At 41.1% G+C, this 26,469-nt stretch overlaps 3 protein-coding genes and 1 pseudogene across 3 annotated transcripts; 2 read left to right on the top strand and 2 right to left on the bottom strand.

Moving 5' to 3' along the window:
• The first annotated feature begins 205 nt into the window (after positions 1–205).
• On the top strand, positions 206–14,846 carry rb1 (retinoblastoma 1). Its single transcript, XM_072446361.1, has 27 exons — positions 206–460; positions 904–1,024; positions 1,343–1,446; positions 1,948–2,082; positions 2,163–2,201; positions 2,302–2,351; positions 2,499–2,609; positions 2,816–2,958; positions 3,048–3,125; positions 3,410–3,519; positions 3,591–3,668; positions 3,755–3,842; positions 3,920–4,036; positions 4,113–4,169; positions 4,244–4,275; positions 4,349–4,425; positions 4,514–4,725; positions 11,565–11,683; positions 12,022–12,164; positions 12,247–12,392; positions 12,673–12,777; positions 12,851–12,964; positions 13,042–13,190; positions 13,270–13,300; positions 13,382–13,524; positions 13,598–13,644; positions 13,948–14,846. Exons 1-27 carry the CDS (start codon positions 351–353, stop codon positions 14,010–14,012), a joined length of 2,724 nt encoding a protein of 907 aa, XP_072302462.1. The 5' UTR covers positions 206–350; the 3' UTR covers positions 14,013–14,846.
• On the bottom strand, positions 4,901–5,521 carry LOC140360401 (probable G-protein coupled receptor 174; annotated as a pseudogene).
• Positions 8,802–10,526, bottom strand: LOC140360900 (lysophosphatidic acid receptor 6-like). Its single transcript, XM_072446360.1, has one exon. The coding sequence runs from the start codon at positions 10,375–10,377 to the stop codon at positions 9,256–9,258; it is 1,122 nt and encodes a 373-aa protein (XP_072302461.1). The 5' UTR covers positions 10,378–10,526; the 3' UTR covers positions 8,802–9,255.
• Positions 14,847–19,623: 4,777 nt separating the features above from the next.
• LOC140360899 (short transient receptor potential channel 2-like) lies at positions 19,624–25,159 on the top strand. The gene is made up of 12 exons (XM_072446359.1): positions 19,624–20,311; positions 20,388–20,588; positions 20,665–20,829; positions 21,203–21,377; positions 21,462–21,662; positions 22,472–22,634; positions 22,741–22,833; positions 22,926–23,118; positions 23,189–23,316; positions 23,380–23,446; positions 23,560–23,677; positions 24,157–25,159. The coding sequence occupies exons 1-12, from the start codon at positions 19,640–19,642 to the stop codon at positions 24,897–24,899; spliced, it is 2,919 nt and encodes a 972-aa protein (XP_072302460.1). The 5' UTR covers positions 19,624–19,639; the 3' UTR covers positions 24,900–25,159.
• The last annotated feature ends 1,310 nt before the right edge of the window (positions 25,160–26,469 follow it).

The following is a 26,469-nucleotide window of genomic DNA, read 5'->3' as shown; positions in this document are numbered from 1 at the left end:
TTTTGTCACGTGGTATGATAAGATACAACGTTTAGATTATCTTATGAATCCCTTTATGCGCCATAAATCTGTTCGACACAGTGTTAAGACATTGAAGGTTAAGCTAACCCATTTTCAAGAATAGTTTTATCCCGACGTATTTTATAGTTTATCTTTAAAACAAACACAACCGCGAAACCCGAGACACAAAACAAACGCCCCTCACCCCCGGATTGAGGAAGTCGGCCGGATTGTGTTGTATTGTTGCCACGGAACTCGTGTTTTGCTGTTTACGCTGTGCTATCGCCTTGTTTTGTACGTTTTTACTGTAATACTTTACGCGTTTACGATTAAAGAACCTGTTTTTGATAATGCCACCCAAAAAGCGCAACTCTGGGACACAAAGAGACCTCGCCAAAGCCGATGCTGAAGTGGGAGCTCCATCGGACAAGAAGCAAAGCCCAGTATTATCCTTGAAGAAGTAAGTCACAATGTTAGACTTTGTTTGTTTGCAAGCTCCGTGGGTCCATGTTGCGTTTTATTCAGGCTACTACCACCAGACTGCCAGATTAAAACAGAAAATATGCAGTTACGTTATACTTCTGCTATACACTGGTCATACCAATGTAATACCGAGTGGAATAACATTATTATTCTATGATAAGGGTGACCACCTTTTCACTAGTACCACATGAATGATAATACCATGGCAAGATTTCCATAGTGAACAAGATAATGTAAATATTCCTCGCTAAACAATAATCACTGGTTGGGTGTCTTGTCTTTTTGGGTTATGATATTCCCAACTTGACTGTGTTTTATGGGGTATTTTCATTGAAAGCAGTCTTTATCCATAAGCTTTAATGTATCGTGTGAATCCTATTGTTACTACTACTCCTTGTGCCTAACTCTTTCCATCTCCAGACACCGAGATAAAGACACAGAGTTTGTCATCTTCTGCAAGAACCTCCTTGTGTCAGACCTGGTGTGTGAGCAGGCCTGGAAACTGTGGAAAACTATACAAGAAACTGTAAATGAAGTGCTGGTATGTTTGCTTTTTCTATAGCTTATGCCACCTTTATGTCTCGCCCCCCTAACTTGTGTACAGGCGATTCTTTAGGCATCTGTTGTTGGCAATTATTTCTATTAAGCTTCCTTGCTTCAATGTTTTCATAGAACATTTAATATTAAAATCCTGTTCAGCGTCACCTCTTTACAAAATCTAAATCATTCCACGTACCTTCTGATAAGTCCCTGCGTCCCCCCTGGGGTCCCCGTACCTCTGGTTGGAAAACACTGCTCTGTGTGTTGCTCTTGTTTTGTCAAAGTGAAGTCATTGTCCATTCACTCTTGTTTGTTGCAGGAGGGTCGCACAAAGCTGTGGGGGGCTTGTGTTTTTGTGACCGTGACAGACCTTGACGCAGCATGTTTCACCCTGACTCAGCTTCTTAAGGCGGTAAATATGAAGTAAGTTTATCATAACTCACTATTTGTATCACTTTCTAATAACTGCATCTTAACAGCTTTTGTTCATGCTTTACAAAGGCGTTACATTAATCTTTCTTAATAAGCAATTTCTTCTTTATTGATCAATTTGTTGTTCATGCTTTATTAAGCCAATAATAGAGACTATATGTTAAACTAGTTTTCTTTTGATACTTTTAATATTGATAAATGTCATATCATAACAGGTTGTATTACTGTTCCATTAAAGGCGCACTATGTAACTTTTCTGCTCAGCCTAAGTTACAGTTCAGGTCTGTGGTCGGCCGATCGATTTTTAGCAATAAACACCTGTAATTAAATAAATGTAAGATAAGCTTAATTCCACACCGTAGAACGTTCAAAGCAAAGCTGTAAAAATCGCTGTGTTGCAGTGTATTATGTAACTTTCCACCAGTAAAGTTGCATTGTGCAGCTTTAATGATGATTCTCCGTATTTCACTCTGTTTATCTTTCTCTCTGCAGTGTCAAAGGGTTTCTGGGCCTGGTGAGAAAACTTGATGTGAATCTGGACACCATCAGTACAAAAGTGAATGCAGCTGTAATGAGGCTGGAGAAGAAGTTTGATGTGACTCTGGCTCTTTACCAGAGGTTTGAAAAGTAAGAAGAGTGAAATGTCTGCTGTTTAGTCTGAATTATGGCGCAACTGAAGAGCTAAAACGCGGAATGTCTTGTTTCAGAACATGTAAGAATATATTTATTTTGGGCTCAAATGAAGGGTAAGTTGATTTTTATATTTACTAAATGCACTGATTTTGTTAACTATTTGCTTGTATTGTATTTCCTGGTTAATGTGATGAATGTGCTGATTTTTTTTAGAAACATGGAGCTTGCACGAAGTTGCTGGACACTGTTTCTCTTGGCCAAAGGTACGTTCCACAAGCAACACATCCGTCAAAACCCCATTTTTCATTTTCTCCTAGCATTAAACATTATTCCTCGCTTTGGATATGTTTTTTTTTTTTTATGTTATTATTTGTATGAAATGTCACTTGTGCTTATGTTCGGTTTTATAGGAAAAGCTCTGCAGATGGAGGACGACCTGGTCATATCTTTCCAGCTGCTTCTTTGTGCAATGGAATTTTTTATCAAGCGTTGTCCTGCAGACCTTGTGCAACCTCTTTACAGTAAGCTGCGTTTTGTGGCTAACAAGCTTTTTGTAAATACAATAAAGTGTAAAAGTGTTACTTAACCTATTACGTCCAAATAGGATTTTGTAGTAGAAACCATTTCAAAAGTTTCACATGGGATAACATAGATGCAAATAAATCATATTACCCATGGTAAAATTGTGTTTAAAGCTAACACAAGCTATAATTGATGTTTCTCACAGAATCGGCTATCACAGTTCAGAGTCCTCCAACACGTACGTCTCGTCGCAGCCAAACCAAAGTCAAATCGCGCCCTCCTGAACCAGAGCTGGACGTGCAGTTGCTGGAGACCCTAAGTAAAGAAAACGAATGCAACGCTGACGAGGTTCGGCTTTGAACTCTGCATTTACTCACTATTCATTAAAGTCCTTTTACTTAATATATATTCGTCTCATTCTTAACATGCTGTTACAGGTGAAGAACGTATATCAGACCAGCTTCATTGCTTTCTTGGAGTCATTGGATCTATCAAAATCTGTAGATTTACCTCAGGTATGTGACACTAATGTTAACTGCTGCATTTTGTGCCTTCCCCTGTCAAAAAGGCAACCGATTGTGCAGCTGCTTCCTGTTTCACACATGTCGGTGTATGTTGGATATGCGGTCTATAGTGTCAAAAGAATGTGGACTCCGTGTGTCAGGCTGTATAGGTTATAAAACAGCTATTACTGGATGCTACTGTCATAAGCTAGTACATAAAAACACTAAACTGAGCTTTTTTATGTAGAATATGTAGTTTCAGATATTAAAAGTGAAAAATAACTTGTTTTTATCAGGTTAATATGTTAAAACAACATTATGAAGAGCACTACCTCCAGGAGAAGGATTTCGATGCCCGACTGTTTTTGGATGGAGACGAGACCATCCTTGCTCCTATAATTGAAATGTAATTTAGTCTCCATCTTTTTCAATGGCTGTGGTGGTAGTATGTTGACAGTTTCTTTTTTTAATCTGCAGAACACAAGTAGAAAAAACACCAAAGAAGACTTTACATGGAGATGATGTTGTCCGCATCCCGCCACAGACCCCAATCAGGTCTGTTTATAGAAGTAAAACCTGCACGGTAATAACGTGTGTGAGAGAATAATAGTTTATTCTTTTTAATCTGTTTTTGTGCTTAGGGCTGCAATGACATCTATTCAACAACTTCGAGGTGATCTTGTCTCCAATGGAGACAGACCCTCGACCAATCTGAATACATATTTTAAAGTATGTTGCTTGACACAACAGTGAAGATATGGTTGTAGTTAATTGACACTTAAAGTAACTAAAGGATTTCTCTTCAGAATTGCACTGTGGGCCCCACACAAAATGTGCTGAAACGACTGGAAACTCTTGGGCAGACCTTCAGCCAAAGATTCAGCGAGGCTGTCGGTCCACGCTTAATTTCTACTGGGAAACAAGTAATATGAAAGATTGCTCAATAACAATTTACACTAAATCCACGGACATTTTGACAAAAAGTTTGTATTTCATCAGAGATACACCCTTGGCGTCCGACTGTATTATAAAGTGATGGAGGCGATGCTGAAATCGGTATGAAATACAGTGGTTTATAACATTTTAAATGTACATTTTCAATTTGACCATGCAATATTTTTGATATTTAGGAAGAGAAAAGACTCTCCGTGCAGAATTTCAGGTATGCAGTTCTGCACATAATTGTAAGTAATATTACTGGTTTGTAATTACCTTTCCTGTTCTTTACCCCACAGTAAATTGCTCAATGACTCCAAATTTCATACATCCCTTCTTGCTTGTGCTCTAGAGGTTGTCATGGCGACATATGGGGGTGAGTAATGTCTTGATGGTGGTGTTATACTAATAGTGTTCGTCTTTTAGTCTTTTAATAATACTGCCTGTTCTGTCATTGTCATTAGAGAGCAGTTTTAAATCTGGAGGAAATGGTGATGAGTCGTCAGAAAGCAACCTGTGCTTTCCCTGGATCCTGAATGTCTTTGAACTTTCAGCTTTTGACTTTTACAAAGTGATAGAGAGTTTCATCAAAGCTGAGCCCACTCTGAGCAAAGAAATCGTCAAACATCTGGAGACCTGTGAAAACCTCATCATGGAGAAGATTGCCTGGCTCACGGTCAGTACGATGTCATTGTATTATCTTTTATTTGAACATTAAGAGAATGCTATCTGAACTGCACGTGAAGATTGGTTAGATTTAGCTATTTGGTTCAGATTACAATACTAATTGAGGATTTTGTTAACATGCATAACAACCGCCAATTTAGTGGTAATTGATAAATACTAAAGGTTCAGTGGATTGTTGCTGTGTTGTGTGTCATTTGCTGCCACGGCCTCTGGCAGATGGCTCTCTGTACCCGTCTCCGGGAGAAGTAATAGATGAGTAGATTTAGGCAGCAGTTTGAGCTGGCCACTGAAAGCACCACTCAGTGCATAGCCATGGTTACTTTAGCCAAGGCACGGCTGGGCAGCAGGCCATCATGAGTAAGTGTATTTCCCTACAGGTTGATATGATATGGGACAAAACAAAGGAGAAACACACCCAGAACCAGTAAATGATGGTGAGTGTGTGCTTACTGTGGGACTGTGGGAGTGGTGTCACGGCTGACGCAGCCCTACGCAGTGCGCCGATCCAGGAATCCAAAGGATCCTAACTGAAAGGGCCTTTTCATGATAGAAGTAGAGTCTCAGAGGTAGAGACGCTATAAAAAAAACATGTCTGCAACAGATGGGCTGATTATGTAGATGGAAGTGCTGTTGAGCTTGTGAGATCTTTGGCACAATCTGGTTAAAGCCCAAGTGTTTGTCACCAATCCACCCAGGAAAATGATGCCGTAGGTTGTGTTCACAGTACTGTTAAACAGGAGTGCACTTGGTTTGACTGGCTCTTGACTCATGTTCCACTGGTCCATATTCATATAAAAGACATGGTGCTACCACACATAGAAGAGGAAATTAGTTCAGTGTTGGGTCTCCTTTATCACAGCAGTTACACCTGCAACAAATAAGAATTTCATGAGCTATAAAACCTGAGTCGTTATATCGAGGAGACATGAATCAACTGTAAAGGACAATGAGCTAAATTAATATTTGTTATTTCGGACAAACACAGGCTGCCTATAAAAGATTAAATGTTTCCATAAAACAGGTAAACATCAGTGTAAATTTAATTCACACGGATAAAAAAGCTTTATCATCTGTTAAGGGCTCAGTTTAGTTTGATTAGATTTGGTTGAAAACATTAAGACATACAGATGCCATATGCTCCATGTTTTGCTGACATTAATTATATGTTACATTTTAGTTTTACCAGTCCCTGTGATATATCTGCATAATTTTTGAGATTTTCGTGCATCATGAAGTAGATATAGATTTTTTTTCTACCAGTTTGGTTGGGGAAAAAACTAAAACGCATTAATCCCATTACTCACCTCTAGAGCTGGGTTTCGATTTGATTCAAATTTTTACGTTTCAAAATCGTTTTTTTCCGATTTCTCAGATCCCATCCAATTCGCTCCGATTTCGATCTGATTTCCGATTCGATCCGATTTCGATTCGATCCGGGGGTTAATGTTATTAAAAATGAAAAATGTATTTGAACCGTTTCCTGTAGAGAAGCAACATATTAAAACTAGTATTATATCAATATTAAACAGCAAATCTTACAAGTATTGGTAGTTACTGATGGCTGGAAGACTGATGAAAATGTTAAGGGTCAATCTACCTTCAAGAAAGATAATTTAGGACTCCTGGATTATCTTTCTTGAAGGTAGATTGAAGTTCACTGAGGGAAATGTAGAAAATAATTTGAATTTAAAAAAAAAAAAAGACGATCTTTGGACGTACGAATTGATAATCGGTCATTAATATGCGAATCGATTAAAAATCTGAAAATCGATTATTTCAACCCAGCTCTACTCACCTCAGGTTGTAACATCAGTGGAGCAGCAGAGAACTGAAAGTCTGAGGAGACAAACTGGTGGACCCCGCTAGGGTTGTGTTAAAAAAATCCATACAGCGATTTATCGTCACGGACTCGATACTGAGTCATTTTTTTTACATTTTTAGAAAAGAAAAAAGATTTTTGTGGCCTGTAGGCTTTACTAGACAGGAGAGGCCAAGGTGAACCCACGACACTGCGGCCGGCCGCACCCGGAGCCTGGCATACGTATGCTGTGCTTTAATCACTCGACCACCGGGCAGCACACAGTATCAATACTTTTAAACAACATCAATCTATTATGAATCGACCAGGCGGCTAGTTTGAAGCGAACTCCTAAAGAGGGGCGCCCTGTTACCTGCTGGAAAAGCAGAAGCTGCTCAATCTGCCGGAACACAAGCTAATGACACGTGCAAACGAGGTGGAATAGTACTTTTGATCTACTGTTTGTGCTGTGGACCTAATCAAAAGCTCCTCTCGGCCGAGGTGAGAAGGAGCTGTGGACCTGATCAGAAGCTCCTCTCGGCCGAGGTGAGAAGGAGCTGTGGACCTGATCAGAAGCTCCTCTCGGCCGAGGTGAGAAGGAGCTGTGGACCTGATCAGAAGCTGATCTGTGCTGAAGATGCTGCTGCAGCATATTCAGACCAGGCCAATTGTTTGGCAAGAAACATGCAATACTAGAATCATCAAATCAAATCAAATCAATTTATTTTTGTAAGGCCCAAAATCACAACAACAGTTGCCTCTGAGGGCCACAGGGAGAAATGAATCAACAATGTCTGTGGTGGCGATGAAGTCAGACAATGTCTGTGGTGGCGATGAAGTCAGACAATGTCTGTGGTGGCGAGGGACGATGTCCCAGGGTCCTCTGTCCTTAAACTCTCCTTCTCGGCCAGGAAAAACTACAAAAAAAACCTCTTTGGGAAAAAAGCGTAGAAACCTGGAGGAGTTCCAGTAAAGGAGAGATCCGACTCTCACAGACGGACAGACGGACACAAGGAGACTGGAGCTGGACCCACTCTTCAGGCAGAAGAGGGACCGTCTGAGTCGAGCTGGACCCACTCTTCAGGCAGATGAGGGACCGTCTGAGTCGAGCTGGACCCACTCTTCAGGCAGAAGAGGGACCGTCTGAGTCGAGCTGGACCCACTCTTCAGGCAGAAGAGGGACCGTCGGAGGCGAGCTGGACCCACTCTTCAGGCAGATGAGGGACCGTCGGAGGCGAGCTGGACCCACTCTTCAGGCAGAATGTGTTCCATATATTTCTATTTGGATCAGTTGGTTGGATGTATGAAGTTATGGATTTATAAATAAGTGCTTTGTGGATAAACATGAAATTTCATTAATTTTCTTATCCAGAGTAAAAAAATTACACATTTAAAAAAAAATCTTATCTGGATACGTATCGTAATGAGGGAATTGTATCGGAATATACAAGTATCGAGATACGTATCGTATCGTGACCCCAGTATCGGGATATGTATCGTATCGCGAGGGTCTTTGCAATACCCAGCCCTAGTTCCCGCCCACTTTGTCACTACTACTCTATTCTGCTTAAAGGACAAGCCACCAGCTTCTCCCGTTCATGCTCCTTGTGCGTCTTTAGTAAAGACCGTTTTAGTCTTTGTATTAGCAGGTATTTTTCACACTGGGGACTGAAATCTGTATGCACAAAAATGTAGTCCCATAAAGTATGTCACTATTTAGCTCAACGACATGGTGATTATGGATAATGTAGTATCTGTCTATAGGAAATAAATGCACATCATGTACAAATGTGTGAATTTTTGTGCCTATGTGCTTTATTATTGAATCGTATAATTTATATATTTTCCCCAACACTAATAATGTATGTTTAGAGAAACTACAACCACACATTGAAAATGTGTTGTGTATTTAATATATATATATATATATATATATATATATATATATATATATATATATATATATATATATATATATATATATATATATATATATATATATATATATATATATATATATATATATATATATATATATATATATATATATATATATATATATATATATATATATATAAAAATTAAATAGCATAATTTTTATGACACTCATTTATCACAAGAATTTCACAACATTTGAATATCATGAGGGAAAATTATTGTGTTTTGTTGAATTAGAAGACAGCTGCAGAAATCGCATGGGATGGATTTGAAATGCACACAGTTGTTTTGGCTTCACTTGCAACTTGTTCATCTCAGTTCGTAGAGTGTGCCCTGGTTTGTAGAATCCTGTGGTGAGACGTGTCTTTGCAGGTCTCTTGTTTCACAATTTACTCTTCTGCATGATGTCAGTAGACCCTGGGGCTACAGTGTCCAGAGGAATGTAGTAACGCTCAGTCTTGTAGCACATATCTTTAACGTTTTGGTAAACTCCATTAAAACTTCTCTGGTATAGAGCGGTAAAGACATGAAACATTATACTTTAGTTATTTTATTGCACAAATACTGCATTATGCTAATCTACAAAGTGCTTATGATCCTTAAAAAATCCAATTTTAATGATGTGCTCCACACACACAACAGCTACAGTAATTTAAACTAGTTTAATACTGGTTCAACATAGTCAATCATAAGATGTGACCTGTACACACAGACGGCATAAAATATACACAAATTACAATGAATCACAACAAAAGAACAAATAACAATATTAAGAGTGTTGGCTTATGGGTTTGTGCCCTTCATTATCCCCAAATTTGCGTCAGCATTTGCAGACTCACTCAGATTTGATAGAGGTGTTCTTAAAGTAAGAACTTTGGGGGTTGAGACGGGACTGTTCCTGGAACTCTCCAGTTGCAGTCTGTTGAAAAGGTTGGTCTCATTTTGCCATCTTGTAGATTTGCGTTTGATGGAGCTCTGAATTGTGTCTGAAGTGAAGTAATAAATAACTGGGTCAAAGCAGCAGTTGGTGACTGCGATACACAGAGCAATGGGGTAGATGGTGCGGACCACAAACTCTGCGTTGCACCCTTTAAGTACCTTTGAGCGAACCAAGGCGTAAAATATGAGGTTGAAGTTGTAGGGAATGAAACAAAAACAGAATATAACAATATGGACAATGATCATCCGTAAAACCTTAGTTTTGTTGAGGTTTCCCCCTCGGCTGATAGTCTGTGGTTTTTTTAATGTCCGTAGCACCATTACCGAAGAGAACACATTGAACAAAAGTGGGATGATAAAACCTACAGTTTCGATAAGCATCACCACTTTGGACAGCTCCGACCTCCACTGGTCTTTGGAGTAGTTCTCAAAGCAATAGTATGTGAAAGAATTTATATTTTTGAGAGATGTTGTCTTCAACTTATAGCCAACAGCTATTCCTCCAGAAAGTATTATTGTCCACACGGCTAAACATGCCAGTTTGGCATTTCGCTTTGTTCGAATGGTTTGAGAGCGAAAGGGATACACAATGGCCAAGAAGCGGTCTATACTGATGCAGGTGAGAAAGAAGATGCTCCCGTACATGTTTGTGTAGAACAAAGCCACAGAAATCTTGCAAAGCACTGGGCCAAAAATCCACTCCCGCTTCACAAAGTAGACTATTCGAAAAGGCAGACTGAGGACAAAGAGAGAGTCCGACACCACCAGGTTCATCATGTATGTCGTTGTTTCATTTCTAAGTTTCAGAGTGCAAGCAAAAATGTACACAGCCACAGTGTTGAAGAGAAGTCCGACCACAAACACCACGCTGAAGACCGCACTGTAGAGAGGATATTTGAAATCGTCGCTTCTGTTGCACTGTATGTGGGAGCTGGAGTTATAAACTGATAAGGAGTTGTTATCCATGTTTACAGTTTCAAATGAGACAAATATAGTCGAGTACTTCCTCCTGTTACTGGCAGTTTACAGTTTGCCTTCCACTGGGGAGTAGAATAATCACATAAAAAGTTTTCAACAAGTAGTCCCAAGTATCCAAAGCCCGTTGAAGATCTATTCTCTTCCAAAAATCCAAATGGTTCTCTGAAGTAGTTACAATGTCTTCCTTTCACAAAACCTGTGTTTGTCTTCATAAATGATAACCGCTTGTTATCTTCCACTCTCCCTGTGCTGAACCAGTCCAAACAAAGTCGATCTTTAGTCCACGGATCTGCCACTGTGTGTTAAACGAGTGTTTAGTCAAATGCTTCACCCAAAGAACTTACTCAACTGTCAAGACTATGAGGGTGGAGCCTCTATAGACCAAAGTCCTCCCACCGCTGATTATTATTGTGTTGTAGAATAAGTTTGTATTGTACTCAAACAATGCATGCTAGGTAATATTCATCATACACAAATCTTACTAAATGGCTTTATTCTTTTTCCTTTTGACTTACGTTTTTGTTGTTTGTTGTTTGTTTATCCACACATAAAACGTGCATTAGATGGATCTGAAACAGATAAGTTTCACAAGATCAATGTACTCTCTTAGACATCCTCTTTGGGTGATGACGTAAAGGAATTTAACCTCAAAGCTTTTTATTAACCACTGTGCAGTGAGACACCAACATGTACTTTTGCTTTTGATATTTGTCAGCCCAGAGCAGGGTGTGGTAAACTGACACGCAACAAGCCTGTACGTGCAGCTGCTGCGAGCTTTAGGATCCACAACCACTTCCACTGATTCAGACTTGATCTGTAATTTGTGCTTTAGGCCGTGCTCCAAGGCAAATGCAATTTCAAAATCGGATAGTTTACAATTAAACAGATTAGATATTAACCCTATAGTTAAGAGTTTTCTAACAGAAGCTGGTGGTGTTTTGTTTTTTTCAGTACAAATCTTAGTCAGAAGGGTGTGCTCTTGCATCAACAAAATGAACAACCCATTGTCCATTAACTGTGTTCATTTAGACACTCATATTTACCAAACAGGTTATTTTGAAGAAAGTAAAAACTCGTGAGACATTTCTAGCACACATCCCGCATCACATCATCTTAATTAGCTGTGTAATGATGCTTGTGTGATTCCTGATGAGTGAAATAAATGCTGTTTTCAGGGCTCGCCGCTCTTTGAACTTCTGAAGCATGAGAAGGAAGCCGGTGCAGCAGAGACACCTGCAGAAACTCCAGCCAACCTCAATCAACCACTACAGCACAACCACACGGCAGCTGATCTGTGAGTGCGGTTAGCCCAGATTTACAGACTAACTCTTATCATTCTACTATAAATATATCAACTATCACCAAGTTGTGCCATTTAAGACTAGTAAACCCGTTCTTCAGTCTCTTATTATTATTATTATCATCGTTATTATCATTATTATCATTATCATCGCTATTAATTATATTATTATTATCAGTATTATTGTTATTATCATTATTAACATTTTTATTATCATTATTATCATCCTTGTTATTATCATTATTATTATTATTATTATCATCCTTATTATTATCATCATTATTATTATTATTATCTTTTCTCACAGACATTGAAATGCTTTGTTTCTACAGATATCTGTCTCCCTTGCGCCCGGGTATTCGGGTTTTATTCCCCGAGTCCCCTGTCGCCCCCGTCTCTCAGGCCCAAACCCAACTCGCTGTTCAGCCAACTCGACACTTAAAGTCCAACTCGCTCAGTCTCTTCTACAAAAAATGTAAATCAAGATGAAGCTAATATACTGTTCATGCCTTATGTTATCAAACTCATAATTGCCATAAAATGTATAATTGCCACAGTGTACCGTCTGGCCTACACGAGGCTGAAGATGCTTTGCTCCTACCTGCTTTCTTTACACCCCGACCTGGAGCCCATCATTTGGACTCTCTTCCAGCACACACTGCAGCACGAGTACGAGCTCATGAGGAACCGCCATCTTGACCAGGTAATGCTGATTTCTGAACACAAATTGGGTTTAAAAGTGCTCTATTGAAGTGTGTTTTACCTGTTGTGTTACGTAAAAGTTAACAGCCTGACAGAGAGTTGCAGAGCAGGACTGTCCTGTTTTAATGTTTCTGCATTTAAATAGTAGTTTAGTGTTTTTTTTTTGTCCACAGCCAGCAAATACAAGGGAGTTAGGAGCTTTTGTGGCATAGAACTAAAACTAGAATGAGAAAAAAAAATCTTTAAAATACATGCGCCTTTGTCTGTATGTCTGTTTACAGTTGATGATGTCAGCCATGTATGCCATCGCCAAAGTGAAATGTGTAGATCTGCGCTTCAAGACCATTGTTACAGCCTACAAGAACATGCCAAACACCAAACAAGAGGTAATCCCCTTCTTATGAGTTTGTTCTTTTTATATTGTATTACAGCATTCATGCCTTGTTTTTCCTGTTGTAGACCTTTAAGCAGGTACTGATCTCCGAAGAAAACTACGACTCCATCATCGTCTTCTACAACCAGGTCTTCATGCAGAAGCTCAAGACGAACATCCTACAGTATGCATCTCCCAGGGTGAGCAATCAAATCCTTTTAACGTTCAAATGTTCAAATCAGATCAGTTTCATTTACCTTCCATTCTTTGTCATCAGCCTCCAACTCTTTCTCCAATCCCACAAATCCCTTGTAGTCCGTATAAATTCCCCAACTCTCCCCTTCGAGTCCCGGGAAGCAACAACGTTTACATCTCCCCAATGAAGAGCACGCGCATGTCTCCTGGCATTATGACCCCGCGCTCCAGGTCAGTCTTTTTCATAAATGCTTTCCACAGCCGCAAATGGACAGAATTGTATTTATTTTTGCGTTGGTTGTCGTTGCAGAATGCTGGTATCAATCGGTGAATCATTCGGGGTGTGTAGCTTTTTGTTTTCTAACCATAAAAAATAACAAAAAAACGGGAAAAATTTTGTTCATCTTTTTTTTGTCTGGCAGTTGTCAAACCGCTTCCAGAAGATTAACCAGATGGTGAACAGCAGTGATCGGTCCTTCAAGAGGACACTGGATTACGGATCTAGTCTTAAACCTTTGAAAAGGTTACGCTTCGATGTTGATGGTCAAGATGAAGCCGACGGCAGGTTTGTTCAAATGAGAACTTTTTATTTGCATTTTAGTTGAGCACTTTAGGCACTTTGTTTTTCTTGATTGCAGCAAATCTAGTGGAGACTCCACCCTGATACAGAAGCTTGCAGAAATGAGTAAGTTTCAATTCACTCATTATGGTCTATAATGTTGTGTACTACGTTTGGCAAAATAAGAGTAGTGTTTTTTGTTGTTTTTTTACTTCAAACATTCATCACCAAACAGTCATTTTTGGACGTTTTCTTTGATTAAATTTGTATTCATACTGTGTTCTATCATTTTAAATATTAATGCATTTAAATTAGCCTTTGTTAATGTCAACAATACGTTGACTGTGGGGCATCTCTCCCTAAATGAACTGAAAAATAACTGGATCAAGTCAACTGTTGTGTCTCATTGAACTGACTGTTTTCTTTTAGCCTCCACTCGTAGCCGAATGCAGGAGCAAAAGATGAAGGAGGACGCTGAATCGAAACAGGACTAACTCAAGCGCACACTGAGCCAACGTAACCTGCACTGTTTGACACAACATGCACCCTTAGACTTTTGGGTCATATTTAATTTTAGGAGTGAAGGCTTTTGTTATAAAACTCACTCACTCATGTTATAAAAGAGTGTATGTTCTAAAAGGATTTAAAACAAAGAACAATAATTATACAGTCTAGATTGAAATATTAATTTAGATAGCTTTCATGTTCTTTTGTCATTTTGGATTTTTTAGATGTTTAAATCATGACTTTATAAATGATATACTGAATTTCTTTATTTGTGTTATTTCACTGTAAAACAGTGATTACTGGTTACAAACATTTTTTAGTTTAACGTAATGGCATTATCAGTCATTTTGATACTTTTTACTAAATATAAAGCCATTTAATTTTGATTACTGCCGTAATTCAAAGTAAATGGCTTCTTTACACGAGCATCAGCTGATGCTTGTGGCTGTGAAGCATTTGGTGGGAACTGCATTACTGACAACAGGACGTCCTGATACTACAGTCACAAGGAACAGTCTATAATTATCTGGACACATCTTCACATGCAGTGCATAATAATGGAAATGGTTAATGGTTTTTAATGTGTGCAAATTGTACTTTTGAGTAGCTTTTAAATGTAGGATTTTTGAGATTAGGATTTTATGTTATTTTACAAAAAAGATGACTTAATTACATTATTTTATTACTTGTTTTGTAAACGAGTTCAGTTTTGTGCCATATAAAAACACCACTTCCTTAGTATCTATCACAGTTTTTGTGTGCATTATTTCCTGATTATTGCATATGTTGGACTTAATATAAAACCCCATTACATTTCTGATACATTCTGATTTCTGGCTCTGTTTTTTTTCCACCCTTTTAGTTATTATTAAAATAATTTCTTCGAATGTATTTTATTGCCATAATTAAAATGTTAAAGTGTGTTTCAATTTGGTTAAAAAAAAGGCAGAATTAATATTTAAAGCTTATGATTAAATATTTTAAAGCATAATATTTAAATCAAACTTTGTCATGGAATCAGACATACGCCGATGCTATTCCGTAACACATCGAGAACACAATTCAACCTAGAATATGAAACGACACAGAAACATCAGACATTTGTGTGGCATGCATGGGAGAAAACGCGGGGACTTTGTCAGCCAAGCCGTTGTAAGGAGCCTGGCTGACCCTCCTGCGTCTCACCCCCGCGTCTCACACTGTTTTTTCCCATGCTGGTTGGTTTTATTAGATATTCTGGAATAGGCGGGTCACATTTCTCATTGGTCAGCCTCACATCTAGGCACTTGGTATTTTTCCGTAGAGATAAAGCCTGCAAGGGGGGTGCAACTCCCCCCCTGGGGCAACATTCTTTGGCCCATCTTTACGATACCTTCACAAACAAATGCAGTTTGTCACACACCCGTTCTTCTCTTAGACTAATGATGCAGATAAAATATCACTATTGTGCAGATAAAATACATCACAGAAATATAATCATATATTCACATTTTATCACATTTCCCTCCTGTTTATCAAAGCATTAGTCTACTGTCTCATATGCCAAACATATTATTCTTTTCAGTTTTCAACATGTCTTTCATATTGGTGTTAAAATGACACTTTTACACACAAAAAGTTATGCACATTTCTCAACATTGAACCCACTCCTTTTCTCTCGGCCCACAACATGTCTACAGCATTACTGTCCTAAATTTTGAGTCAGATTGGTTAATTTCTGTAATTGACAAACAGACAATTTATCTTGTCTATAATGTGTGCGGTGTGATGGGAAATATAGAAGTACAAGCGGAAAGCCCTTAAACCCACTGCTCTCTGGTCAGTCAGTTCTCGTCAGGGACCTCTCTGGACACCCCAATAGAATCAAATACGTAGTATCAGGTGCTACTGGGACCAGACTGTCCACTAACCTCTCGACCTTGACCCTGCGGTATGGTTCTGGGTGATGCTGGTCTTTGTTATGACCATGGCTGGCCACAAAAGGGATACATAGGCTACAAAAGGGATACACCGGCTCCACCACGAGCGGCACGCACCACCACGAGCCGCACGCACCACGAGCGAGCGGCGCCGCTTCTCCTCCGCTGCACCGGCGTTTCCGTGCCCGAACACCGGCTCCGCGCTCCCGCACCCGCCGCCCCGGAGGTCTGTACCTGGGCGAAGGTGTGGCCCCAGCCCGCCACAGGAGCAGACACGGAGAGCGGGGCACCGGCTCCACCCGGAGAAAAGCAGCCCCATACAACCAAGGTACAGCCCCGTTTCTCTGCTTTCCCCGCTCCACAGACGGGGGCGATCTGGTCACAAAACTGGACTCAAATGCGTCTTGATTGGGCTAGAGCAACGCCGGCGTCTGGTATGTGGACTGCCGCTTCTGTCCCAACGTCTTTGTTTTGTTAGTCGTTTCCATTGTTTTGTTTTGTTCCCGCGTCTCTGTGTTGTCTTCTGTCTACATCCCTGTTCCTTAACTTCATCGGACATTACTGCACCGTCCATCGCTCATCTCCTCCCTCACTCCTGGACTATCTACTGCCCTAGCCGCCAGCTAACAGCTGGCTTAACACCTGCGGAGGTCCGTCATGGTATCGCGGGGCCTCCCTGCCGTGCAGACAAGGTCTGGGGCAACCAACGCCACTCACTCCATCAGCTTCAACACCCGGTCCACTGCTGCTTTTTCACAACTCTCTGCCCACCAGCTTCTAGTTAACCAGCCTCTAGCCACCGCCAACATTCTAACTGGATTACTCTCATCTGCTGCTACGTTCCATCTCCTCCTCGGACTATCACTCCCACGCCTCCAGGCCACCGCTCCACCAACTTCTCGCCTACTCACCTACACCGCTGCTGACCTTCACCTCCTCAACCATAACCACCGTCTCCCAGCTGCTGCTGCCTCTGCAGCTAGCTCAGCTGGGATCCTTCGCCGGCCCCGCTACATCCACAGGGGCTCTGGTCTCTCCCATAACCAACACTCCAACGACGGCTCACCTATCCCCTCACTCTGGACTAGTTTTCGCCCCCCTGTCACCCCCACCTGCCGCACTGCCAACCTCAGCAACCTCCGCCCCCCCACCCCTGCGCCCCCATCCATCTCCGCGCCCCCATCCATCTCCCTTGCACTGCTGAACTGCCGCTCCCTCGCCAACAAATCACCTGTTATATCTGAACTGCTACTGGACAATAACATTGATCTGCTTCTCCTCTGTGAAACATGGCAACAGCCCCTGGACTTCTATGCTCTCAACCAAGCCACTCCCTCCAACTACACTTACACTGCCAAACCCCGCCTCTCCGGGCGTGGGGGAGGTCTTGCTGTTATTCATAAAAAATCTACATCCATCACTGAACTGAACCTCAACCTTCCATCCATCTCATCATTTGAATACCTCGCCTTCTCCCTCCCCAACTCTATCACCGCTATCCTGATCTATCGTCCCCCAAAGCCCCACCCCTCTTTCCTCACTGAATTGTCTGAACTCCTCACCATCGCATCCTCTCTCTCTGCCCGCCTCCTACTCACTGGTGACTTCAACATCCACATTGACTGCCCCAACGCCCCACTGACATCCGACTTCCTCTCTCTCCTGGACTGCTTCCATCTCACCCAACATATTGACTTCCCCACCCATACCAAAGGCCACACTCTGGACTTAGTCTGTTCCTCTCTCCTACCCATATCTAAGCCCCACCCCCTCCCCTTCCCACTCTCTGATCATCTCTGCATCCTTTTCTCTGCCCCCCTACCCTCGCCCCACAACCCCAAAAAACGCACCATCACCTACCGCAATATCAAGTCAGTCAACCCCCTCACGCTCTCCCAGCTCATATCCTCTGCTTTCCCCCCTGACTCCCCCCCCTCTTCCCCCGACGACTATGCTGTCATGCTCAACACCACCCTCTCCGACTCCCTTGACTCCCTAGCCCCCTGGAAAACCTCCTCCGTCTCATACATCAACCCCGCCCCCTGGTACACCCCTGAACTCCGCACCATGAAGCAGACTGGCCGCCAACTCGAACGACTCCTCAAAAGAACCCGCCTCACCGTCCACGCCGAAGCTTTCAAATTACACATCTCCTCCTACCGTGACGCTCTCCAAGCCGCCAAATCTGCCCACCTCTCCACCCTCATCAACAGCTCCCACCGGAGCCCTCGCACCCTGTTCTCCACCGTCAACAAGCTGCTCCAGCCACCGGACATCACTCCACCCTCCTCCCCTGACCTCTGCAACTCTTTCCTCCTTGCCTTCAATGACAAAATTTCCAAAATCAACAGCTCCATGACTGCCGTCTCCATTAACTCCATCATGAGATGGAGACATACACCCGATGCTATTCCTTAACACATTGAGAACAAAGTTGTAAGGAGCCTGGCTGACCCTCCTGCGTCTCACCCCCGCGTCTCACACTGTTTTTTCCCATGCTGGTTGGTTTTATTAGATATTCTGGAATAGGCGGGTCACATTTCTCATTGGTCAGCCTCACATCAAGGCACTTGGTATTTTTCCGTAGAGATAAAGCCTGCAAGGGGGGTGCAACTCCCCCCCCTGGGGCAACATTCTTTGGCCCATCTTTATGATACCTTCACAAACAAATGCAGTTTGTCACACACCCGTTCTTCTCTTAGACTGATGATGCAGATAAAATATCACTATTATGCAGATAAAATACATCACAGAAATATAATCATATATTCACATTTTATCACAAACTTACATTTCAGTATTTTAAAATTGTATTTAATAAAGTAATATACAAAATTATACCTTGTGGTATATCAATCTTTATGCGATAAAATGTGTTTTTTGTTTGTTGTTTGTATTATTATAATATTGCATCTCTTGGAGATCTATCATGTGTGTCACTAGTTGTTTATATTCATTCAATATTTTGTTATGGTATAAAAATGTTTACTGCAATCAAAAATATTTTAACATATATTGCTAAATTAAATTTATATGTGATATAGAGGAAAAAAATAATACAAATCATCGGTTGCTTGAGGCTCCTTGTTTTTCCCCGGCCTTGAACTCCTGTGTCCTGTGGGAGCCGAGTACAGCTGCTGCTTGTTCAGTAACGGCCCATTTAATTATCCCAAGCCACTGTCTCCAATGGGGAGGCGGCACTTCGTTTCTCCTCAATGAAGAAACAGTATGGTATAGTCCCAGCCAAGCATGACACATTTGAACTGGTTACTTTTTAATTGGCTGTGGCCCATGGGAAAGTCAAATGTGTTATTGAATTTGTGTGTTCAGAAATCATGTAGTCAGCCGTCGCACATGATCACAGGACAGCGGGGCGTCCTCTCAATGAAGAACCTTCTACATCTTTCCTATCACCTCCATCAGAGGAGCACAAAATAGCAGATGTGTTATTATCTCATCTTTTCTGAGAATTATTTGCATAGTTATTTAAGAGTTTGAATAATACGTATTGGAAGGAATGGAGAATCTCACAGTAAGTCAATTTAATTTATTAATATTGAAAAAAAATTGTAGACTCTTTTATATTTTCTATATTAGCTTAATACTATTTAATTGGTCCTTTAAAATGTTTTGCTTTTCTGCATAGTTGATGATCTCGGTTTTTACTTTTGTAGCCAGAGCAATGGCGGGAGATCATGAACAAGAAGATGCGCTTTCCTCCAGAGCTGCTCAGTGCGATCCAGGAGGGCAAGATCGAGCTGTTGTGTGGGCTCCTGAAGACGGGAGACGGGATCATCCGGCAGCTCGATGAGTCCGAGGATCGACTCTGGAGGGAGGCCCTGAACCTGTCTATCCGCCTGGGCAATGAGGACGCTATGGATGCTCTCTTACAGGGGGTCAAGTTTGATTTTAGGCAAATCCATGAGGCACTGCTTGTGGCTGTGGACACCAACCAGCCCCGAGTGGTGAAGCGCCTCTTAGACCGACTGGATCAGGAGAAGGGAAACAAGATGGATGTACGCTCCTTCTCCCAAGCCATCTTTGACCACTCTATTGACAACTCCCAGTTTGCCCCCGGTGTGACCCCTTTGACCTTGGCCTGTCAGAAGGACTTGTATGACATAGTGACCATGCTGACACAGAAGGGCCACGGGATTCCTTGGCCTCACAAGATTTCCTGTGCCTGTCTGGAGTGTCGAAACGGGCGCCAGTACGACCTGCTCAAGTTCTCCCTGTCTCGGATAAACACCTACCGTGGCATCGCCAGCCGAGCCTACCTGTCCATCACCTCAGATGACGCCATGCTGTGTGCCTTCAGCCTGAGCAAGGAGCTGCGTATGCTCTCCCAGAAGGAGCCGGAGTTCAAGGTTTGCCCACTTCCATATTTGACCCATGTGCGATGAGATTATTAAAGCAGTGATGATGGTGATCCTTCTTGTCAAGCCTCAGTACCTCAGCCTGGAGGAGCTTTGCCAGGAGTTTGCTGAAGAATTACTGGGAATGTGTCGAAACCAGAGTGAGGTGACCACCATCCTGAACAGCTGCGGGGACGAGAGCCAAGACGCCCTGGATGAACAAGCCTTTGAGGAGGGAATACCCAACCTGTCCCGCCTCCGACTCGCTGTCAACTACAACCAGAAGCAGGTATCTTTAGTCAAACTGAAGTAAAAACGTCACTGATTCTTCTTATGCTTTACCTGCCTGTGTGTGTTTGTTGCAGTTTGTGGCCCATCCGATCTGCCAGCAGGTGCTGTCGTCAATCTGGTGTGGGCACCTGTCGGGCTGGAGAGGCAGCAGGACGACCTGGAAACTGTTTGTGTCCGTGGGGATCTTCCTCACAATGCCCTTCTTGTGTCTTGTTTACTGGATTGCACCAAAGTCTAAGGTAACTTTCAAAGCTAAAATACAATGATCTTAGAGAGATATAGGTGTGTTTAACCACCATGGTGCTATTAAACCTACTGGTATTTGGCCTTGTCATTAACTATTATGGCCTTTAATATGTGGATTATTACATTACATATGTGTAGATCACATTTAGCTCCAATTTAGGCTTGATGAAGTTTGGGTTTCAATCTGATGATGGTACTCGGAAAGCCAAATATTATCTTTAAGAACCGCTAGGCTAGGAACTACAATCTGTAGAAAATGAAAATACATTATGATCTCGGTGGTGGCTTATGTGGAACAATAGATGAGGGGAATAATAAAGAAAGAGTGTAAAAATGTTTTGTCTCAAACTGACTGTATGATCGCAGGTTGGAAAAATAATCAAAATTCCCGTCATCAAGTTCCTCCTGCACTCTGCGTCATATCTGTGGTTCCTCATCACGTTGCTGGGAGAGTCTATAATCATGGAAATGTACAGAGACAAGTTTGCCTCCAGGCAGCAAAACCTTCTTCACAGTTCTTTTCACATGGTGTGGGTGGTCGGTATGTTATCTCTCCGTGTGCTCCATTATAGCAACTCTGAGAAACCACGCCTTTTTATTATAAATTTGAATTGCTATCTTGCAGGATTTTTCTGGTATGAGTGTAAGGAAGTGTGGATCGAAGGCTTGCGTAGTTACTTCTTGGACTGGTGGAATTGCCTGGACATGATGGTGCTCAGTATGTATCTGGCTTCATTTGCACTGCGGGTCGTCATTATGCTCAAAGGATACTTCCTCTGTCATGACAACAGCCAATCAAACGAGTGCATCTACTTCACCCAAACTGGTGAGTTTAAATGTTCAGGCCACATCATAAATATCAAAACATTTGCGCTGCAGGTTTTGAGATGATCTGACTTAATAGTCCAACGGTGCATATCCACTTTACCTTATCATAATGCAATAACTCGTGCTGCATTCTGTCCACAAGATTGTTTTATTCCCTTTACCTGTCAGTGGTTATTGGTCTCTCCTGATCGTAGGGGTGGGCAATATGAAAAGTAGAGTTGTATCAAAAAAGGATAACATCCCAATTGATGTTTTGGAGGTATGCAAAATTAGAATTGAGTCTCATATATAATTAAAACTATTGTAATTACCTCAAAAGGGACTGAAACATCTACTGTAATCTTCCATATAATGGTTAATAATGGTATAGTGAAAGTGAAATGTCTGCACTTCTATGGTTCATTTTACGGCCCATTTACGTTATTATAATTATTATACAATATTTGAACCGAGACATTTACAGGCACATTTTTCACATTCTTTATGGATTGTTCAATACATTTTTTATCAAGATAATACCAAAAATATTGATATTATCACAGATTATGTCATGACGGATCAAATTGAATTGTGATCTCCGTCTTCGAGGAGATGGTTATATTGTGTTTTAGTGAACTGAATCTCGGCGCTCGAACACTGACTCAAGCAGGTTCATTTCCACCGCCCACTCCTCTTATTGGTCGTCAGGCTCTAAATGAGTGACAAGTGAATTTAATCAATCAGAGTGAAGCGTGAGCTCTCTGAAGAAGCATAGTATATTGCCATATCCTTGATCCCTGAGTATTTGGATCTACTCACACGTTTCAGTGCGCAATGACTGGCACCAGGAGGACCCACAGCTCATCTCGGAGGTGCTGTTTGCCGTCACAAGCATGCTCAGCTTCACTCGACTGGCTTACATCCTGCCAGCCCACGAGTCTCTGGGAACATTACAGATCTCCATTGGCAAAATGATTGACGATATGATGAGGTAATGTAAAGCAATTTTCACAATGTCTAAATTGCATTGTTAGTAATTATACGCAGGAATGAAGTGTTACGGTTGATAAAGAAAGTAATTGCTGTCTCTTTTTCAGATTTATGTTTATACTGATGATCATTGGAACAGCTTTCCTCTGTGGCATCAATAATATTTATGTACCATATGTCATCTCCCCACATCTGGGCAGGTAAAGATTGTCGTTTTCACAGGGAGAACTATCTCACAACCAAATATCAGCAGCCATTTCGGAGTTGATCATGTAAATGTGTACGTTTTCAGGTTTAACGAGACATTTCACTTCCTGTTCTGGACCATGTTTGGAGTGGCCAACCAGGAGTATGTGGACATGCCTCAGTTTGTGTTGGCAGAGTTTGTCGGGAGGGTTCTGTACGGCATCTTTACCCTCGTCATTGTCATTGTACTTCTCAATATGCTGATTGCTATGATCACCAACTCCTTCCAGAAAATTGAGGTAGGTGTATTTGCTTTTATTCCTAATTAATTTGGATAATATGCCAATGACTTGTAAAACATTTCCTCAGGATGATGCAGACGTGGAGTGGAAGTTTGCCAGGTCAAAACTGTACCTTAGCTACTTCAGAGAGGGCCTAACAATGCCGGTTCCCTTCAATGTCATCCCATCACCTAAAGCCTGCTTCTACATCCTTAGGTGCGCTCATAAAAACGTAATTCTGCTTATTTGCATTTAACATTTACTCTATTACTTTTTCAGGGGAATTTTTAAGCGACTTTGCTGCTGCTGCACATCTAATTCCAGCAGCAGTTATCCCCCAATTATTGTGAGTAAATATTTGAGTTCAGTTAATGTTTCCCCTTGTGTGGACAATAAAGGCATATCTTATCATTGATGTTTGACAAGTGTCTCATATTCTGTCACGTTTTGTCCCATTAGACTAGTGATAAGAGCTCAGACGATGGCCAGCTACCGTATAGACAGCAAGTGATCGGCGCTTTGGTGCAGCGTTACATTGAATCAGCGCGAAGAGAGTTTGAGGAGACCAAGAGGAAAGGTAACTATTGCTGTAGACCAATGACATTTAATACAGATGGGGGCATTCAAAATTAGTCAAAAAGCCAAAATGAACTGTTAAAATGCAGATTTAGTTGTAATACAGTTAAAGTTAGTGAGTCTTGTCACTAATAGAATCAGATTACTTATTTGTGAATGTACCTATTAGATATTTCATGCAAAATACAATGTAATCAATGGAAGATTCTGGCTCTTGCCCCCGATCTGAGATTATCAATAATCACATTCGAGGATCTGAAAACAATAGAAACATAAGATATGGGGTTTAAAAAAATCCCCATTTTGTTGACCTCTATGATGGGTGTATCATGTAATTTATTGTTTAATTTATTATAATTTGACAGACTAGTTTTATACAGAAAATGGCATTGAAAAGTAAAGTACTAGAATACAAAGAGTCGAGCAAGGCGTTACATTTGATAAGAAATGTTTCTCTAATGTGCATATATACTTTTTCAGACATTGGGAATCGTATCACTGAGCTGAACAAAGCTGTGGGCAGGTTACACACTGACATGAAAGTGGTGCAACAGCTTCTGATTGAAGATGGACACACCGTCAGCGATACCGCCTCAAAAGATGGCTCATCTTTCCTTGGAAAATACATCATCGGCGCCAAGAACAACTTCAGAGGTTTCAACAGTAAGCCAGAAGATAAGGCCTCATCTCTAAAAGTAGTAGTGCACCAAGACGATGGAAACAAAGAAAAAACAGAGACGGGCGTGGAACCCGTGGAAGACAATCAATCCAAGGCTACAGAGAGTGAGGTGGTGGAGATGGAGGAAGGCAGAGCAAAGGAAAGTAAAGACAAGAACGATTACACCCACATTGATGAAAATGAAAATACTGACCAGGAATCGAAAGAGGAGACCACAGCAGGGTCAAGTTATCTGATCAAAGCTGATGTCATCCCGGAAGAAGAGAAGGAGCCATTCCAGGAAAACATTGATCTCCAAAAAGAGGCACAGGCTGGCACCAAACAGCTTGTAAACAGATTTAAAGACTTGGAAGCACAGAACAAAAGTGCAGAGCCCAAATGGATGAGAGGCCGAAAGTTTGAACAGATCCCAGAGGAAAGTGCCGCCAAACCTGGGTCTAAAACAGGGGTCTCGTCTCCAACAGGCAGCAGCAGCTCTCAGGATACAGGCTTCGGGTCGCAGGAGGGGGATGTAGCGATTAAGAGAGTTTGTGGTCCAAGTTAGCAAACAGCCGAGGGATTTTGAGTTCCTTACCTCAAATCAGTTGGGACAATGAATGAACACGGGTTTAAGCCTCGAGTCCGAGTCCCTGAGGTGTGGACCTGTGATGTAGTGTGCGTGTTTAGGCAGAACCTCCTTGTACTCAGCACTTGTACTTCTGTAGTTTGTTACAAGTCGTAAGCTGTAGATCCAACAGTGTATTGGGACAGTTCGAGTGACTTCAATCACTTCCACCATTCAGATGGTCATTATGTTTTAGTGCAAAAGAGAACAACTTTTATTTAACTTTGACTGAACTTAAACAATTTTATTTTAGAATTCCAATGCTGTTGTGCAGACATGGTCAGTAACTAACTAAATGTACTTCTAGTATTAGTAAGTAACAGTTTTTGAGGGTCTGTACTTTACTATTGGAATTGAGTACTTATTATTCACGCCACTACATTTGAAAATTTGAAAGATGAATTCAGTACTTTCTACTCCACTACATTTCTAAAAATAAACAAAAATTGAAAAGAAGACTACTCAAAGTACAAAGTTCTGTTCCCATTTAAAGACTCGCAAAGCTCAAAGATGCTGGCAGACTCACAACAAAGGGTTCCCCCTGCACAGGTTCTGGGCACTATGTCCTTGTTTTTCTTGTAACTTGGCTTTAATTGAGTTTAGGTGTTAATATCTACAATTTTAACAATGATTGAATTCCCTTTTCCAATGTACCAACCAAATATGTCTTTCTAGTCTAATCTTCTACATAATTTATCAAAATGTTATATACTGGAATGAACCAGGCAATTTGCATCTTATCTTTAGAAGGCGCTCACTGTTTTAAAAAAATATTTTCAAGCCAAAAAAAGACCAGATCTGCGAATACTTCAGTACTTTAATAATGTAATTATTTGACTGAGCTACTTTAACGTATACTGTATTGTAGTTATATTTGACCAGGTGTATCTATACTTTTACTCACGTAATGAACAGCAGTACTTTGATCACCCTTCCTACACCCATTGATAATGTTTTTTAATGAAACACAATATTTTACATAATTTTAAATACATTTGATGAGGAAATACCTTTTTTTGTAATAGTCATATTATGTATTACTTGCCAGGCTTTTATCTCACAGGTGCACGCTGTAACTTTTATGGAGTTTATTTCCTTGGATGTTGTGTTGCCTGGAAATGTTCCACAGTATGGCATTAAACATGGAGACAAGCAGATAATGTTTTTAAGCAATAAAAATGCATGCAAGTGTTGGACCCTCCATCAGGAAAGTTACATACTGCACCTTTAGGTTAGTTCAGACTTTTGTTGAAGAGAAAACATTGAAATATCTTCAATGTAATGTAGCATCACCGGTGAGCACGGGTGTTTCTGTGTGCATAAGTGACAGGCCTCAGCTTGTTTCACTTCAGCCCCACGAGGCCTGCTGCACAGACACTTTACTTCATTAATTTGTCACCTGCAGCATCATCTGTCCCACAGTACATGGGATCTCAACACCGGAAAAGAAATGTATGAACACTAAGCAGACGGATTGCTGATGATAAGACAAGAAAAGAAACGACTATTT

This window comes from Eucyclogobius newberryi, unplaced genomic scaffold (assembly GCF_026437365.1).
Source record: "Eucyclogobius newberryi isolate DKJ021-1_F unplaced genomic scaffold, fEucNew1.0.hap1 SCAF_15, whole genome shotgun sequence".
Lineage (NCBI taxonomy): Eukaryota > Metazoa > Chordata > Actinopteri > Gobiiformes > Gobiidae > Eucyclogobius > Eucyclogobius newberryi.
This window is presented reverse-complemented; position numbering and strand designations above follow the sequence as displayed.